Source organism: Myxocyprinus asiaticus, chromosome 18 (genome assembly GCF_019703515.2).
Source record: "Myxocyprinus asiaticus isolate MX2 ecotype Aquarium Trade chromosome 18, UBuf_Myxa_2, whole genome shotgun sequence".
Classification (NCBI taxonomy): domain Eukaryota; kingdom Metazoa; phylum Chordata; class Actinopteri; order Cypriniformes; family Catostomidae; genus Myxocyprinus; species Myxocyprinus asiaticus.
Genome location: NC_059361.1, coordinates 23,157,815 through 23,174,390, shown reverse-complemented (window position 1 = coordinate 23,174,390; position 16,576 = coordinate 23,157,815). Strand labels below are relative to the sequence as shown.

The 16,576-nt window shown below is 37.0% G+C and overlaps 1 protein-coding gene across 2 annotated transcripts in view; it reads left to right on the top strand.

Moving 5' to 3' along the window:
- The window catches only part of LOC127455966 (guanine nucleotide-binding protein G(o) subunit alpha), a 134,619-nt gene extending 118,447 nt beyond the window's left edge, over positions 1-16,172 (top strand). The window contains exons 7-8 of one of the 2 annotated variants that reach the window (XM_051724194.1): positions 8,817-8,970; positions 14,766-16,172. In XM_051724194.1, the coding sequence (XP_051580154.1) occupies positions 8,817-8,970; positions 14,766-14,953 (342 nt within the window). In that variant the 3' untranslated portion in view covers positions 14,954-16,172. The other variant, XM_051724193.1, reaches the window with a different exon arrangement.
- The last annotated feature ends 404 nt before the right edge of the window (positions 16,173-16,576 follow it).

Genomic DNA, 16,576 nt, shown 5'->3' with positions numbered 1-16,576 from the left:
CTTTTGAAAAATAAAAATAGAAACATTTATACTCTTCTGACTTTTGGACCCCACTGGATAAAAATATGGAGAAAGTTATATCTTTACCCTCTTCCCATTATAATTCACATAAGATTCATTGTGTACCACCTTGACGAGACAAGTAATTAACTAACCAACTTGCTAATAGAACAGGCTATATTTAGTTTTCTTATCTAAATTCTTGGCAGTTTGTTTTATTTCCTTTCTTTTTTTTTTTTGCTCATGTCTCACCTCGGTTTCTAGTTATACACTTAAGTTGTGGTTGCACCTGAACGTGTGTGTGTGAATGTGAATACTTTATATGTACCTTAGAGAATGTGTGTTTGTGGGTGCTTGTCTGCAAATAACGATAGGCTGATGTCTTGTGTTTTTGATCCTGCAGAACCGCATGTTTGAATCCTTGAAGCTGTTTGACAGCATCTGCAACAACAAATGGTTCACAAACACCTCCATCATTCTCTTTCTCAACAAAAAGGACATATTTGAGGAGAAAATTAAGAAATCCCCCCTAAGTATCTGCTTCCCAGAGTACACAGGTAAACTGATTCCCCTGGCGTTAAGCTGTATGTGCGAACTCGGCCCTCAAAGACTAATATGATGAAAAGGAAAAAATAATTGATGGGGAGAGGATCGTAGAAAAGCTCTCCAAAAGCCAATTAGCACAATAAATCTCCAGGAGAAAAACCATCCTGTCGTTTCATTTCTTTTGGATGGATTCTCATCCATAACCTGGCCAGCTTCCATGTCTTCATTATCCAGCATAGAGGAGAAAACAGCCCAAACAGTCACACCTCCTTCTGTCTCTACATTTTCATTTTGTAGAAGCTTGGAGCTTTTTAACTTCATCCAGCAATGCTCAAAATATACATATATTGTGTAAACACTGTTTCAAAACCTAGTGAGCTGCCTACACATGCACACTTCCAATTTGAAGGCAGCACTAAAAAGTATAATTAATATACCTTATTTTGGCCAATTTCAAAGGCATTTTGATTCTAAATAAATGTATATTTCTATAAAAATAGTACAGTGTAATGAGAAATTTATTATTTTACCCAATATTTGTGCGAGTTGTGCATTTTTATGCATATAAGAGCATCACGCCATTAGCTTAGCAACATGCTAATGTCATACTTTATTGAAAAAAATTGGTTATTGTGTAGTGCACATTAGCTACCTATGTAAAGCGTTCTAAAGGGTCTCTTGGTCACTTAACTTTCATGGCAACTAGGATGCCGCCTTAAGGCAATTTTATACTTAATGGCCAAAAAGGGCTTCTTTTAGTTTGTGTAAAAAGAAATGCACTGACTTTTTTGTTCTGCTGAGGTGTTCGTTTGGTGATATTTCTCCTGTCGCACACATCCCTGAAATTCTTGATGTTGAAGATCTCAGTTAGCTGAAGAGTGTTGATGACTGGTTAAAACTAATTGTGGGTGTGGTTTGGATGTGACATTCTTTAATTATTTAGTTTAAAATTAATTTATTTTAAACTAGTGCTGTTAGTCATTTACATTTTTTAAATCGTGATGAATCGCATCATTTTTCATAGTTAATCGTGAATAATTGCAGAATTTAAAGTAGTGAAATTTCACTCTATATATACATTTTTCCTGTCAAAATGTATTTATTTGCCTTTTAGGAAAGAAAACAAAACAATATGTAACAACATAGTGCTTTATTAACATTTTCCAAACAAAGCCTTCCACCGTATAAAGATAGAAATGCACTAAAATAGCATCTATTCAAGTAACATTAAATGTTTCCCAAAGTATAAGTGGGAGGATGACTAATTAAAACAACTAGCCCCTCCATAGGATGCACTCTTATTGTTATGGGCATTAAATATCTTAAACTCTCATTCATCACAATATTAATCAGCTGGCAGACTGTGAATATCCACTTTGCTACAGCAAACATAAAGCATCAATGCCAGCTTCAAGCTTAAATTGCACATAACAGGAGCTGTATAGTACTTATCGGCTCATCGCCAAGGTTCCGCCCTAGTCCGATCAACGTTTATGCTGGTTTATTAATGGTAAATGCATTAATCGCGATTAAGAAAAATTACCGCATTAAACTTTTGTAATTAATCGCATGGGTTAACGTGCTAATTTTGAAAGCTCTATTTTAAACATAATTGTATAATGATGCCACACTTAGTATAAACACAGGCTTCGTTCACCTAGGATGCTTTAGTTTGTTCAGGAGAAAAAAGTTTTGCTTTTTCCATTGTGTAAAGTAGTTGCATATCTAGGCAGTTGGCAATGAGTCAGCTAACTAGGTTTTGGAACAGAGCTATACTGTCATTTACTGGAGTAATATATGAAACCATTGTCAGTTTCATAAATCATTTTCAATTTCCATTTTATATTTACCACCATTGTGTTTATTCTCTTTTGCTCCCTTTCCTAATTTTCCAACAATTGCACCATTGGCCTGTTTTTTTATGTCACTATTTCTACATCACTCACTTGCCTCTTTTATTCACTTCTTCCCATATTCATCTACTCCTTCTCCATCTGTGCTTGGCTCATCCTATGCTGCAGGTTCAGACACGTTTGTGGAAACGGTGGACTACATTCAATCCCAATATGAGAGTAAGAACAAGTCAGTTGACAAGGAGATCTACTCGCACATCACCTGTGCTACAGACACCAACAACATTCAGTTTGTCTTCGACGCTATCACCGATGTTATCATCGCCAACAACCTGCGCTTCTGTGGCCTTTACTAATTAAAATTTAAACCCACCTAGATCCCTGCCCCACAATTTTGGCAACTGTTGTCTGATTGATATGTGACATTTTTGTCCTTGTTTTATACTTCTAAGTGTCTTGTTCTTCATTGGTTTCCATCAAGCAGGTCCGGCCTGTTAAGGCTTGTTATAAGGTGAGAAGTACCTGAAATCTGGTAATAGTTCTCACAAAGCTGTTGTTTCATTTATCACAAGGTGGGTAGGTGCCAAATTTAAACCAAAGGTCTGGACTATTGATTTTGTTCTTGTACATTGTTACAATCATAGGAATGTGCTTTGAATGTCCTTCCTGAATGGTGTGATAGAGTGAGGTCAGGTTATGGGAGAAGAATATTTTGATTAAATTTAGGTGCCAAACATCCTCCACTTCCTACTTTTTCTTCATTTTAACTGAGCTTGTAAAAACTCAGACCTGCCCTATAGTCCATACTACAGAGAATGCACCTGATTATTTTAGATTCATGAGTTTATATGGCAACATTTTGAAATCAAATGACTATGCAGGTGGCACTATAAATGTTCTATACTCATTAATTACAAATAAATGCATTGTGGAATATGAATTCTAAGAATATTCACAAGCTGGCTCATATTACATGTGTTCCGAGTTGACAGCAAAGGCAGTGTTGATGAAACACTAGGCTTGACATTTACTTGGCATTTAGAAGAGAGTGCAAATGTCCAATGCCCTGAGCCAAACCACACAAATGTTAGCCTCTTAGCATCCTAAAAAGCAACAGGACATTTTACTCTTCAAAATTGGATTTTGGATCTTTTAACCCAAACACCCAGGGCATACCAAAAGTACAAAATCAGTTGTTTTGGCATTGTGTTGAGAACAGAATTTTGCTTTATTACACCCCAATGAAAATTCTCTCTAAATAATGTATATATCAGATTCAGATTTTTTGTACTTTTAATGCAATGTTCTTGTCTATTTACAATATGTTTTACAGCTTTTAGTACAATAACCTGAATATATATGTATATTTATGTACAGCTGAAGTCAGAAGTTTACATACATCTTATCCAAATACATTTATACTCAGTTTTTCACAATTCCTGACATTTAATCATAGAAAACATTCCCTGCCTTAGGTCAGTTAGGATCACTACTTTATTTTAAGAATGTGAAATGTCATAATAATAGTAGAGAAAATTATTTCAGCTTTTCTTTCTTTCATCACATTCCCAGTGGGTCAGAAGTTTACATACCATTTGTTAGTATTTGGTAGCATTTTACTTGGGTCAAACGTTTTGGGTAGCCTTCACAAAGCTTCTCACAATAAGGAGTGGAATTTTGGCCCATTCCTCCAGACAGAACTGGTGTAACTGAGTCAGGATTATAGGCCTCCTTGCTCACACATGCTTTTTCGGATTGGATTGAGGTCAGGGCTTTGTGATGGCCACTCCAATACCTTGACTTTGATGTCCTTAAGCCATTTTGCCACAGCTTTGGAGGTATGCTTGGGATCATTGTTCATTTGCGACAGAGCTTTAACTTCCTGGCTGATGTCTTGAGATGTTGCTTCAATATATCCACATAATTTTCCTTCCTCATGATGCCATTTATTTGGTGAAGTGCACCAGTCCCTCCTGCAGCAAAGCACCCCCACAACATGATGCTGCCACCCCCATGCTTCACAGTTGGGATGGTGTTCTTTGGCTTGCAAGCCTCACTCTTTTTCCTCCAAAATTTTTCCTCCAAACATAACGATGGTCATTATGGGCAAAAAATTCAATTTTTGTCTTATTAGACCAGAGGACATTTCTACAAAAATGTGCACATGCAAACTGTAGTCTGGCTTTTTTTTTTTTTTTTTTTTTTTTTATGGTGGTTTTGGAGCAGTGGCTTTTTCCTTGTTGAGCAGCCTTTTAGGTTATGTCGATATATGACTCGTTTTACTGTGGATATAGAGACTTGTCTGCCTGTTTCCTCCAACATCTTCACAAGGTTCTTTGCTGTTGTCAGTGGCAGATTTAGGCATGGGTGCCATGGGCTGTTGCCCAGGGCGGCATCTTGTGGGGGGGTGGCACGAGGCATCCACACAGACCCCCCCACCGGTCAACAACTTAGGGGGTGTGTTGAAGCAGGTATTACCCAGGGCGTTATACAAGCCAGAAATGCTACTGGCTGTTGTTCTGGGATTGATATGCACTTTTCACATCAAACTACATTCATCTCTAGGAGTATAAACCAGACTTATGGAGGTCCATAATTTTTTTTTCTGAGGTCTTGACAGATTTATTTTGATTTTCCCATGATGTCAAGCAAAGAGTCACTGAATTTGAAGGTAGGCCTTAAAATACATCCACAGGTACACCTCAAATTGACTCCAATTAGCCTATCAGAAGTGAATTGGCTAATTGCCTAAAGGCTTGACATCATTTTCTGGAATTTTACAAGCTGCTTAAAGGCACAGTTGACTTAGTGAATGTAAACTTCTGACCCATTGCAATTGTGATATAGTCAATTAAAAGTGAAACAATCTGTCTGTAAATAATTGCACAAAGTAGATGTCCTAAACAACTTGAGAAAACTATAGTTTACTAATATTAAATCTGGAGTGGTTAAAAATGAGTTTTAATGACTTCAACCTAAGTGTATGTAAACTTCTGACTTCAACTGTATGTATGTATGTATTTTGCACTTGTTTTAAGCAGTGATTAATATCAAATTTTTGGCCACCAGAATAGAATCAATGAGCTGTCTAACCCCAGGTTGCCTGCTTTGTTGTAGATGAAGATTAGTTTATTTTGACATAGTTTGTATGATTGCTGGTCACAAACAGTATGTTTAAAACTGCAGTCATAAGCACTTCGTTAGTCATATCTAGGAGCGAGACAGTTCCAACCAAAGTAATAGCAAGATGTTCAATTTTACATTGAATTGTGAACAGGAACATTTCTGTAATGACTACTGATTTAAATGTTGCAAAGGCTTTTTTGTCTGATGAGATGTTGTTTGCTCTAAAACATGCTACGATGTGTTTCTTACATCTCCAAGGTTGTCTTTGTTTGGAACCAAGTCCTTGACCACTAGCCGTTGCTGTGTGTCTTTATGTGTGTATGTCAAAATACAAATCTACTGTACAATTTATATTTAAGTGCCATATATGCTTCGGATATTTGCTGCCACAGGATGAAATGTGTGTACTGTGCTTCTTAAAAAGATAGTTAGCCCAAAACAATCTGGATGTCATTTACTCACCCTCATGTTGTTTCAAAACACAAAATGTGAATGCAGACGCTGCTCTTTTTTTCCATACAAAGAAAGTGAATAGAGACTGGCTGTCAGTCCCTAACATTCTGCCCAGCTGAGCAGCTTGCAAATTCTGCTAAATATCTCCTTTTGTGTTCTTTAAAATAAAATAAAAAATAATAAAAAAAATTAATACAATATGAGTTTGGAACATTGTGAAAGTTAGTAAATTATGACTTTGTTTTTTTTTTTTAGCATTAAAGGAATATTCTGGGTTCAATACAAGTTAAGCTCAATCTACAGCATTTGTGGCATAATGTTGATTACCACAAAAAAAAAAAAAAAAAAAAAAAAAAAAAAACATTTAATTCGTCTGTACTTCTCTTGGAGAAAAAAAAAAGAAAAAAAAAAGGTTACAGTGAGCCACTTACAATGAAAGTGAATGTGGCCAATTTTTTGAGGATTTAAATGCAGACATTTGAAGCTTATAATTTTATAAAAGCACATACATTAATTCTTCTGTTTGTTGATATTATTTTGTCATGGCAGTGAAGTTGTAAAATTGGTTATATCTTTACACAGAAACGATTAGTTAATTAGTTAGATTTTTATCACACTATAATCATGTTACCTCAAATACTGTTTATGTCTTGTGGCTATACTTTTGAAACAGTGAGTATTTTAAAGTTTATGGTTGGCACCATTTACTTCTACTGTAAGTGCCTCATTGATTTTTGCTTTTTTTAAAGAAAAGGGGCAAGTCAAAATTATTTTTGTGGTAATCAATATTATGGCACAAATGCTGTCGATTGAGCTTAACTTGCATTGAACCCAGAATATTCCTTTAAAGGTGCGCTGAATTATTTTTTCCTCATTAAAAAAGTTTTACTCTTAAAGAAATTAACATTAATTTTGAAACATAGGTATAAAATAATGTGCAGTCACATGAGATGAAGACTCCAGTCATATCAGTAGCCTTAATAAAAAGCTGTTTTATTCTATATGGAGAGGGTCCCCACATGGGGGCTGACATGTAAGAAACACATGACCAGCCAAATACTACTCACTTAATCTCAGTAACGGCCTTGATATTAAACAGTTTCACTCTTGAATTAAATTAATCATAGCTGACTGTGAATAGTGAATTTCTACAATGGCATATGAAACTAAAAACTATTGATTTTGAATGATGCTGCATCCACGCCACTAGGTGTCATTCTAGGTCCAATATGACACAAATGCAAAAGTTACTGAGTGCACCTTTAATCTTTACCTCTCTTCAGGATAACATTTGCAAAACGTCACCTTGTCGCCATTAAGTCTCAATCAGTTTCTAGCTGCTGTGAATCTGTGAGAAAAGTGATTAAATTCAATAGTTTGCTTCAGAAGGCCAAATGACAGTGATTCTTTTCCTAAACAAATAAGCCAAAACAGTAACCGTAATTGTACATTTGATATTATCGGGTCATATATGGTGGTTTCCTTGATGTTAAAACATGCTGAATTGTGCCAACAATGAGCTGTTATTTGTACTGTTAAGGCCAGTGTCAATAATGAGTGCCTTTCAGCCTTTGCACAGGTAAATTTTTAGGCATTTTGCTAGGGAGGAACTCTGAGCTTTGTAAATACATTTTGCGAACATGTGTGTGGTGTACATTGGCTTGCATTCCAGAAACCAAACAAATACCCAACAGGGACAGCAATATAATTTATTTGTTAACCTCTTGGGCTTAGGTAAAGTTACTGAAGGGTAATTGAATCTGTCAGTTGCTAAGGGAAAAAGGCCAGTTTGTTCCCTGCGGTGTAGCTGTATTACAAATAGCAGTTGTACCCAGGCTACTTTCATCACACTGACTCATTTCTAATGTAATAGAGCTGTATATTTTGCTAATGTAACATGATTTACCTGAAATGGTACATAAATTAGTCAGGAAATATTGAGTTCCATGGTGTTTAATTAAAATTTTACTTGGAATATGCCTCCAATTATACATGCAGCACCCAGCAGACTGGAGCAAAATTCTCCCAGTTCCCAATCCCAGTGCCCATCAGTAGTTTGATGTTTTTGTTTGTTTTTGTCAAACTGCTGTGATTGTTATTTGTATGTATCTCTCACTGCTATGATTATTTATTGAACAATGGATGTCTATTTATATGACATAAATTAATAAAGTGCTCATGAAATTTGGTGTGTGGCACCCATTTTTGACTCTTACCTCCTCTCTAACACAAACAAACCTCTCAAAATTGCTTTTGTTTGAGCAGATGCTAATATCTTTCTTGATTGCCGTCCTTTCACTTAACTGTTACCAATACTTTTATTCATATCTAATTTTCTATTTCTTATGAAAGCTAATTTGTGATCAGATGCTGACAATGCAGAGTTGAAATAGCACTTCCAGTCTGATAAGTTTGTTATCCTTGTAGACTGTACACGGCCCCAGGTTGTGGATTCATATCCTACATGTTCACATGATGTCATATGTGCATCTAGTAAAGTTCATTCATAATTGATCCTGCCAATGCATATGGGCAGAATTGATCCAAACCTTATCTGCATAATAATATCAGCAGACAGTGAAACTCAAGAGGCTTAGTTGATGCCATATTTTGGATGTAACATTCTCTTACTTCATGATCAATTTTGCTTATGCAATAATGGACCAATTGATGTTTTGCTTTTTGTGGGCCTCAACTATTTGCTTACCTTGACTGAACCACTCTTGCTATTTGTAATTTCCACACTAACCATTTCTGGTTTCTGTTTCTGTCTGCCTCTTTTTCTCTATTTTTCTCTTTCTGTCTATCGCCCTATTCTGGTTTCTTTTCCTCCTGCAGAATCGCATGCACGAGTCTCTTATGCTGTTCGATTCCATCTGTAACAACAAATTCTTCATTGACACTTCCATCATTCTCTTCCTCAACAAGAAAGACCTGTTTGCTGAGAAGATCAAGAAGTCTCCCCTGAGTATCTGTTTCCCTGAATACACAGGTAAGAGCATTCCCAGAGGACATGGCATAATTGCATGTTATTGTGCTGATCGGCCAGGGATTGTGATATTAAACTTGTGTTGGTTTTGGATTAATATAATTGTTACAGAACGTAGAGAGACAGGACCCAAATGCAGAGTTGAAAAATAAAAGGAAATTTATTTAATACAACAAGGGCAAAACACAAACCAAAAACTCCCACAAGGGGGAAAAATAAACATAAACTACCCCGAAGGGGAAAAACACAAAGTAGATAATCCAGGCAGGGGAAACAGGGAATAGGACCGGCTGGACTGGACTACAGGAACCAGGGAAGGGGTATACAGACCAACTGGCAGGACCGACATGAGAGAACCAACAAGACAGGAAACAAGACGAAGTGGCACTGGACAGCAAACATGAGGAGACTAAAATAGGCGGCAGGTGTGACTGATAAACTAATAATGGGCAAACAAGGAAGCGGGGTATGATGTAAGACAGAGAGACATGCGGCAATACAGAAACAAAACAAAGCCACGTGCTCTCACAAGACAACAAAACACCCGAATGGCATTAGCGCACACCGCCAAGACAATGAGGCAATATATGCCCATGCCAACCGACAAACAAGATGAGAGAATGCGTAGCAACACCAAACAATGTGATACCACGCATACTCAGACTAAACGAAACCACGTGATGCATGCAATAGGCGACAAAAACAAGAGAGGACACCTGTGCGAGAGTTTGGCCACACACACCAGACACCATAGACCGAAGTGACTGAACCTCAGCACAACATGAAGACAGCTCGCGACCCAGGCACGCAACGCACCCATGTTTGCAAGAGACTATTGACGCAAGTGCATGCTGCCAAGATGACACAAGAGCGATGCACCCACCTCAGTAACAGACCGACATGGATCATGAGTGTCTGGATCCCAAAACAGACCAAAACCGAACCAGACAGGAAGTCAGGATCCAGACACCATGCTCCTGACGTGAATCAAGACAGACCAAAGAGTGCATGGCAGGAAATACAACCAAAACTGTACGCTCACACAAAGACAGACAATGAAAGTTGACAGACTGACAGAGTGACAGGACCGTGACAATCATACCAACATGGTCTCATTAGTATTCATGGGTATTCACGCGTTGAGTGTGGTGCTAGTACATGTACAATGTCATTTGTTTGCAGAGATACTGAATGTAAAATATCATTGTATTGACATCTTGTAAAACCCTAAACCCTTTTATTACAGTTTAACTAGAGGTTGACTGAAATTGGATGTTGCCAATACCGATAACTAAGGTGGTGGAAAAGGCTGATAAATGATTAATCAGCCATTCATTTTTTTTTATTTTTTTTTTTTATTATTATTTTTTTTTTTATTGATTTATAGACTGTTAAAAAACAAATCTTAGTCTTTCCTTACCATGATGAGCACAGACATAGAGACTACAAGAGTGCAAAATAAATATAATCACAGTTGCAAATTATTAACCAAAATTCTAGTAATAACCATAAAAATTACGATTTGGTGCATAACGCAGGACTTCTGTACATATAAGTGCACCAGGGACTCTTACTTTGAAATGTTGGAGACTTGGTTCAGTTACAATGCTCTTTAAGTATTTACCAAATTAAGCTTTTTATAGCTTATATATTGATCAGATGAAGGGTTTTGTGCCTATATATATATATATATATATATATTTCACTGAAAGAGGTTTAATAAGGAATAATGTTTACTATTATCCAAAAGGGAGACACGATCTGTGTGCTGATGGGCTATGTTTCCATATAGTAAATTTTTTTCTTTTCATGCTCTTGCTTCAATTTAGAATACTTGATTTATTTAATCAAAATAACAAAATATGCATTGAAGTAAGGAAACAAATTTGGATGAATATTGTCATTGATGATTGTTTTTATTTCACCAAGTTGTTCTAACTGAAACATCCTCAAGCAGTAACCACAGAGGAACATGGAGGAATAAAACAAATTTCGGCAGCTATCGGCATCGATTTTTGCCTTTCAGATGGAAAACATTTATACATATAAATGATGCGATCCAAAGTGCATATGAACAGCGGTGAAACACTTTCTTATGATGTGTTACATTCATACGAGCAGACAGAGAAGTAAGTTTGAAGTAAGTTTGGAGCAGAAGAAATAGAAATAAACCTTGTGTAAATTGTCAGCTTTATGCTAAGCTAAAATGCTATTTCTAGACATTTTACATGCACATGTTACCAGGCACGATCATATATTTTTGTCAAGAAAATTCATGTTGGATCATAATTTCTTTTTTTATAGTAAGACCTTTGATATTAGGGCAAAAATCATATTCTTGATAATAAATTTTGTATTGTTTCCCTGTAAAAATATCTAAAAACCCTTAAAACAACATCAATTAGATTAATCTTGTTTTAGAAACAACACTGCATTAGATATTTAGGTTTTTCAGGGAATGTATTTTTAACATGTGTATTTTGTCTTAATGTACTGGCAGAGTTTTTATAGTCAAAACAAGTGAAAAAATCTACTAGTGCTGAAGAAGTAATCCAAAGTATTTAGAATACATTACTGACCTTGAGTAATCAACGGAATATGTTACAAATTACATTTTACAGCATGTATTCTGTAATCTGTAGTGGAATACATTTCAAAAGTAACCCTCCCAAACCCTGGATTTGCGTACATCAATGGCCGAGAAGGATTTTATTAAAATAATTTTCTCACCTTTATGCCATTCCACATGTGTATGACTTTCTTTCTTCTGCTGAATACAAAGATTTTTAGAAGAATATCTCAGCTCTGTAGTTCCATTCAATGCAAATGAAAAAGGACACATAATATAAACCACATAAAGGCAGCATAAAAGTAATCTATAAATAATCCATATCGTAAGAGTCGATATGATAGGTGTGGGTAAGATATAGATCAATATTTAAGTACTTTTTTACTATAAATTTTCCTCCCTGACCAGTAGGTGATGATATACATGAGGAATGCAAATCGACAAAAACAAAAGAGGAAGAATGTGAAAGTGGATATTTATAGTAAAGGACATAAATATTGATCTGTTTCTCACTCACACCTATCATTTAGCTTTTAAAGATATGGTTTAAACCAATGGAGTCATATGGATTACTTTTATGCTGCCTTTATATGTTTTTTGGATCGTCAAAGTTCTGGCCACCATTCACTTGCATTGTGTGGACCAACATAACTGTGATATTTTTCAAAAAATCTTCATTTGTGTTCAGCAGAACAAAGAAAGCCATACACATCTGGGATGGCATGAGGGTAAGTAAATTATGAGAACATTTTAATTTTTGGGTGAACTATCACTTTAACTAACACTGTTTATGAAAGTATTTTTATATTTATTGAGCTATGATGTTAATTAAATTCAGCCATACAATGAGAGCAAATTATAATACTTTTATTAGTCCAATCTGGATGTCACGTTTACACAAATATGCAATTAAAAAAATCTTTCTCAACAAACTTTCTCCATCATTTACTGATAAATGGAAGTCCTGCTATGTGATTGTGTCTCAGCACTGAACTCATTCACCTCTAGCAGTATCCTCGAAAAGGTTCCGGTAAATTTCTGTTCCGACCGGTTGTCAGAAGACTCATAAAGATTTGTACATCTCTAAAGCTCTACTTGCATACAAATTTTATGTTTTAGATGCTGTCAATACATTAATACTATACATTTCTGTATCTATCCAAACATGTACGAGTAAACCTTACGTACACATATTTACAAATTATAATGACATCACACTGAGCATACAGTGCATCCGGAAAGTATTCACAGTGCTTCACTTTTTCCACATTTTGTTATGTTACAGCCTTATTCCAAAATTTATTAAATTCATTATTTTCCTCAAAATTCTACAAACAATACCCCATAATGACAATGTGAAAGAAGTTTGTTTGAAATCTTTGCAAATTTATTAAAAATAAAAAAACGAAAAAAAAGAAAAAAAATCACATGTACATAAGTATTCACAGCCTTTGCCATGACACTCAAAATTGAGCTCAGGTGCATCCTGTTTCCACTGATCATCCTTGAGATGTTTCTACAACTTGATTGGAGTCCACCTGTGGTAAATTCAGTTGATTGGACATGATTTGGAAAGGCACACACCTGTCTATATAAGGTCCCACAGTTAACAATGCATGTCAGAGCACAAACCAAGCCATGAAGTCCAAGGAATTGTCTGCAGACCTCCGAGACAGGATTGTATCGAGGCACAGATCTGGGGAAGGGTACAGAAAAATTTCTGCAGCATTGAAGGTCCCAGTGAGCATAGTGGCCTCCATCATCCGTAAATGGAAGAAGTTTGGAACCACCAGGACTCTTCCTAGAGCTGGCCGCCCGGCCAAACTGAGCGATTTGTGGAGAAGGGCCTTAGTCAGAGAGGTGACCAAGAACCCGATGATCACTCTGACAGAGCTCCAGCATTTCTCTGTGGAGAGAGGAGAACCTCCCAGAAGAACAACCATCTCTGCAGCACTCCACTAATCAGGCCTGTATGGTAGAGTGGCCAGACAGAAGCCATTCCTCAGTAAAGGCTCAGTAGGCACATGACAGCCCGCCTGGAGTTTGCCAAAAGGCACCTGAAGGACTCTCAGATCATGAGAAACAAAATTCTCTGGTCTGATGAAAGAAAGATTGAACTCTTTGGCCTGAATGACAAGCGTCATGTCTGGAGGAAACCAGGCACTGCTCATCACCTGGACAATACCATCCCTACAGTGAAGCATGGTGGTGGCAGCATCATGCTGTGGGGATGTTTTTCAGCAGCAGGAACTGGGAGACTAGTCAGGATCGAGGGAAAGATGAATGCAGCAATGTACAGAGACATCCTTGATGAAAACCTGCTCCAGAGCGCTCTGGACCTCAGACTGGGGCAAAGGTTCATCTTCCAACAGGACAACGACCCTAAGCACACAGCTATGATAACAAAGGACAATGGGACAACTCTGTGAATGTCCTTGAGTGGCCCAGCCAGAGCCCAGATTGAACCCGATTGAACATCTCTGGAGAGATCTGAAAATGGCTGTGCACCGACGCTCCCCATCTAACCTGATGGAGCTTGAGAGGTCCTGCAATTACGAATGGGAGAAACTGCCCAAAAATAGGTGTGCCAAGCTTGTAGCATCATACTCAAAAAGACTTGAGGCTGTAATTGGTGCAAAAGGTGCTTCAACAAAGGATTTCAAACAAACTTCTTTCACATTGTCATTATGGGGTATTGTTTGTAGAATTTTGAGGAAAATTCTCAAATTCAGTTTTGGAATAAGGCTGTAACATAACAAAATGTGGAAAAAGTGAAGCGCTGTGAATACTTTCTGGATGCACTGTATACACCAAATGTAGGATACTGAAACCATCTTACATTTTGAAGGCACTGTGATATGGCAGCACACATTTCATTGCCTCTGTAGGACCTGCTCCTTCCCTGCAACACACTCCATGTCATGTTCCACTTATCTCTCACACACAACAGAGATACAGCAGATACTTTTATATGGAGCACTTGCTTCATAAGGAGTCAAGTTAAATGAAGCATAACATTAAAGCATGGCTATTATGATGTGAGAAGAGTAAAGATAAAAAGTGAAGACATTTCAGAATGTCAGAAGTCGCCATGGTCATTTGAAATATTGGAACTAATGAGCATCTGGAGTGACAAGCACAAAGCCGGTTTGAAGATCACAGAGTACTACTTTAATCTCACTTTTAATTTTGGCATAATGTCATTACATCCTTTTCTCTCCCTCTGTAGGTCCAAACACCTATGACGATGCAGCTGCTTACATCCAAGCACAATTTGAAAGCAAGAACCGCTCGCCTAACAAGGAGATCTACTGTCACTTGACCTGCGCCACGGATACAGGAAACATCCAGGTGGTGTTCGATGCTGTCACTGACATCATCATCGCCAACAACCTGCGAGGCTGCGGCTTGTACTGAGGCCCGCCCTTTCCCTCTTGAGCCACTTCTTTGGAAATGATTATTATTGAAAATGCAAGTTGGTAAATAATGATAACGATAATTTTAAAATAGGCATATACAAATATATAAATATATTATATATATGAAATGTTTTTAGTTTGTCTTTCAAAGAGCTGCCAACAGAACTGATTTCTTATAGAAACCCAGCCTTTATGGTTTTAGAACAAAGTTGGGACCTTTTTGTGCGTTTCATTTGGTCGTCATTTTGTTTTCCTTTGCTGTTGTATGTTTTGTTATCCCCTGTACTCCACTGTGTCTTTGTTTTGACTAAACAACCCTCATTTTTTGGAGAAATGTCTTTGCTTTGTATTTTTTTTTTTTTTAATGTTGATGTCATTTTATTTATATTTATTGCACAAATATCAGTCAGGGGGATGACCTGTACATGTTTGCTTGGGAATATGAATTTACTTTGATGATAATGTGACGATGAAAATCAGTGACAGCTAAATCCATGGCTTAGGCAGTTTTGCTAGATTTGAGCACTACAGTTAGTCAGTTGATTTTTGTTGCAGCCAAACAGCAGTTGTAGTGATCACATATTAATTCCAGCTGTTTAATATCGTAGAGAATGGAAACACCCAGGATTGCACCACCAGGCTTTTTATTGTATGTTCTTATGTCTCAGCCCATCCCCGTCACTTCCGTAGGTCAGCTCTCTGGGTCGTGTTTATCTCTGGGGAAGGGCCCGCTCCGCTCATGGCCTCTCAAACCAGTCCAATGATCGCAAGTGTCATATCAGTGCCAACCTTCTGAGAATGACGTGTCTAGGAATAGTACTAGCAACACTAGGTTACTGTAATGAAAAGTTAGTAACATTGTCATGTAAGGGACTTTTACTTGTTTTATTGTTGTTGATTACTTTATTAAGTTATTTATTGATCATCTGTCCCACACACTTCCTTACTACACCTCCTCCATTCTTCTACCTCTTGTCCTTTGTTAAACTTACCTGTTCATTCCTTCACTTCCCTAGGTTTTCCATTTTAGTTGGCTGGGTAAATGGAGTCCCCTGTCACTGATAGCATGACCCCTCAGCCTTTGTATAAAGAAACAGCTAACTGCTTCACATAGCTAATGGTGCAAAAATAAAGAATAAAACCTTAAAAAAAGAAGAAGAAAAAAGAGGAAATAATGGAATAGATAGCCGCAACAAAAAGAGGGCATCATGTGGGCAGGGTGGTGGTGGGGAGGGTGGGGGGGGGGGGTTGGTAGATGTGGGCTTAGGGAAACGGTATCCTGACCAATGATGTGCAGGAATGCAGACAGTCTTTGTAGAAAGCTGTAGATCATCCAGTTCTAGAATCTTTACAAGTAGAAATAAAACTGAAATTGAAAAAAAAAAAGAAAAAATGGATGACTATGACAATAATAACAAATGATGATGACGAAGACGTTGATGATGATAACAATACCAATATCAGTGATTATTCTGTAATATTATTAAAGGTATACTTCTTGTGCTTTGTAGCTACAAAACTTTTTTTTCTCTCTCCCCCTTTTTAAAAAAAATTTTTTTTTGCAAGGGTTCCTGTGATCCACTCTTGAACTGTTCTTACTGACTTACCCATGTTGATGTTG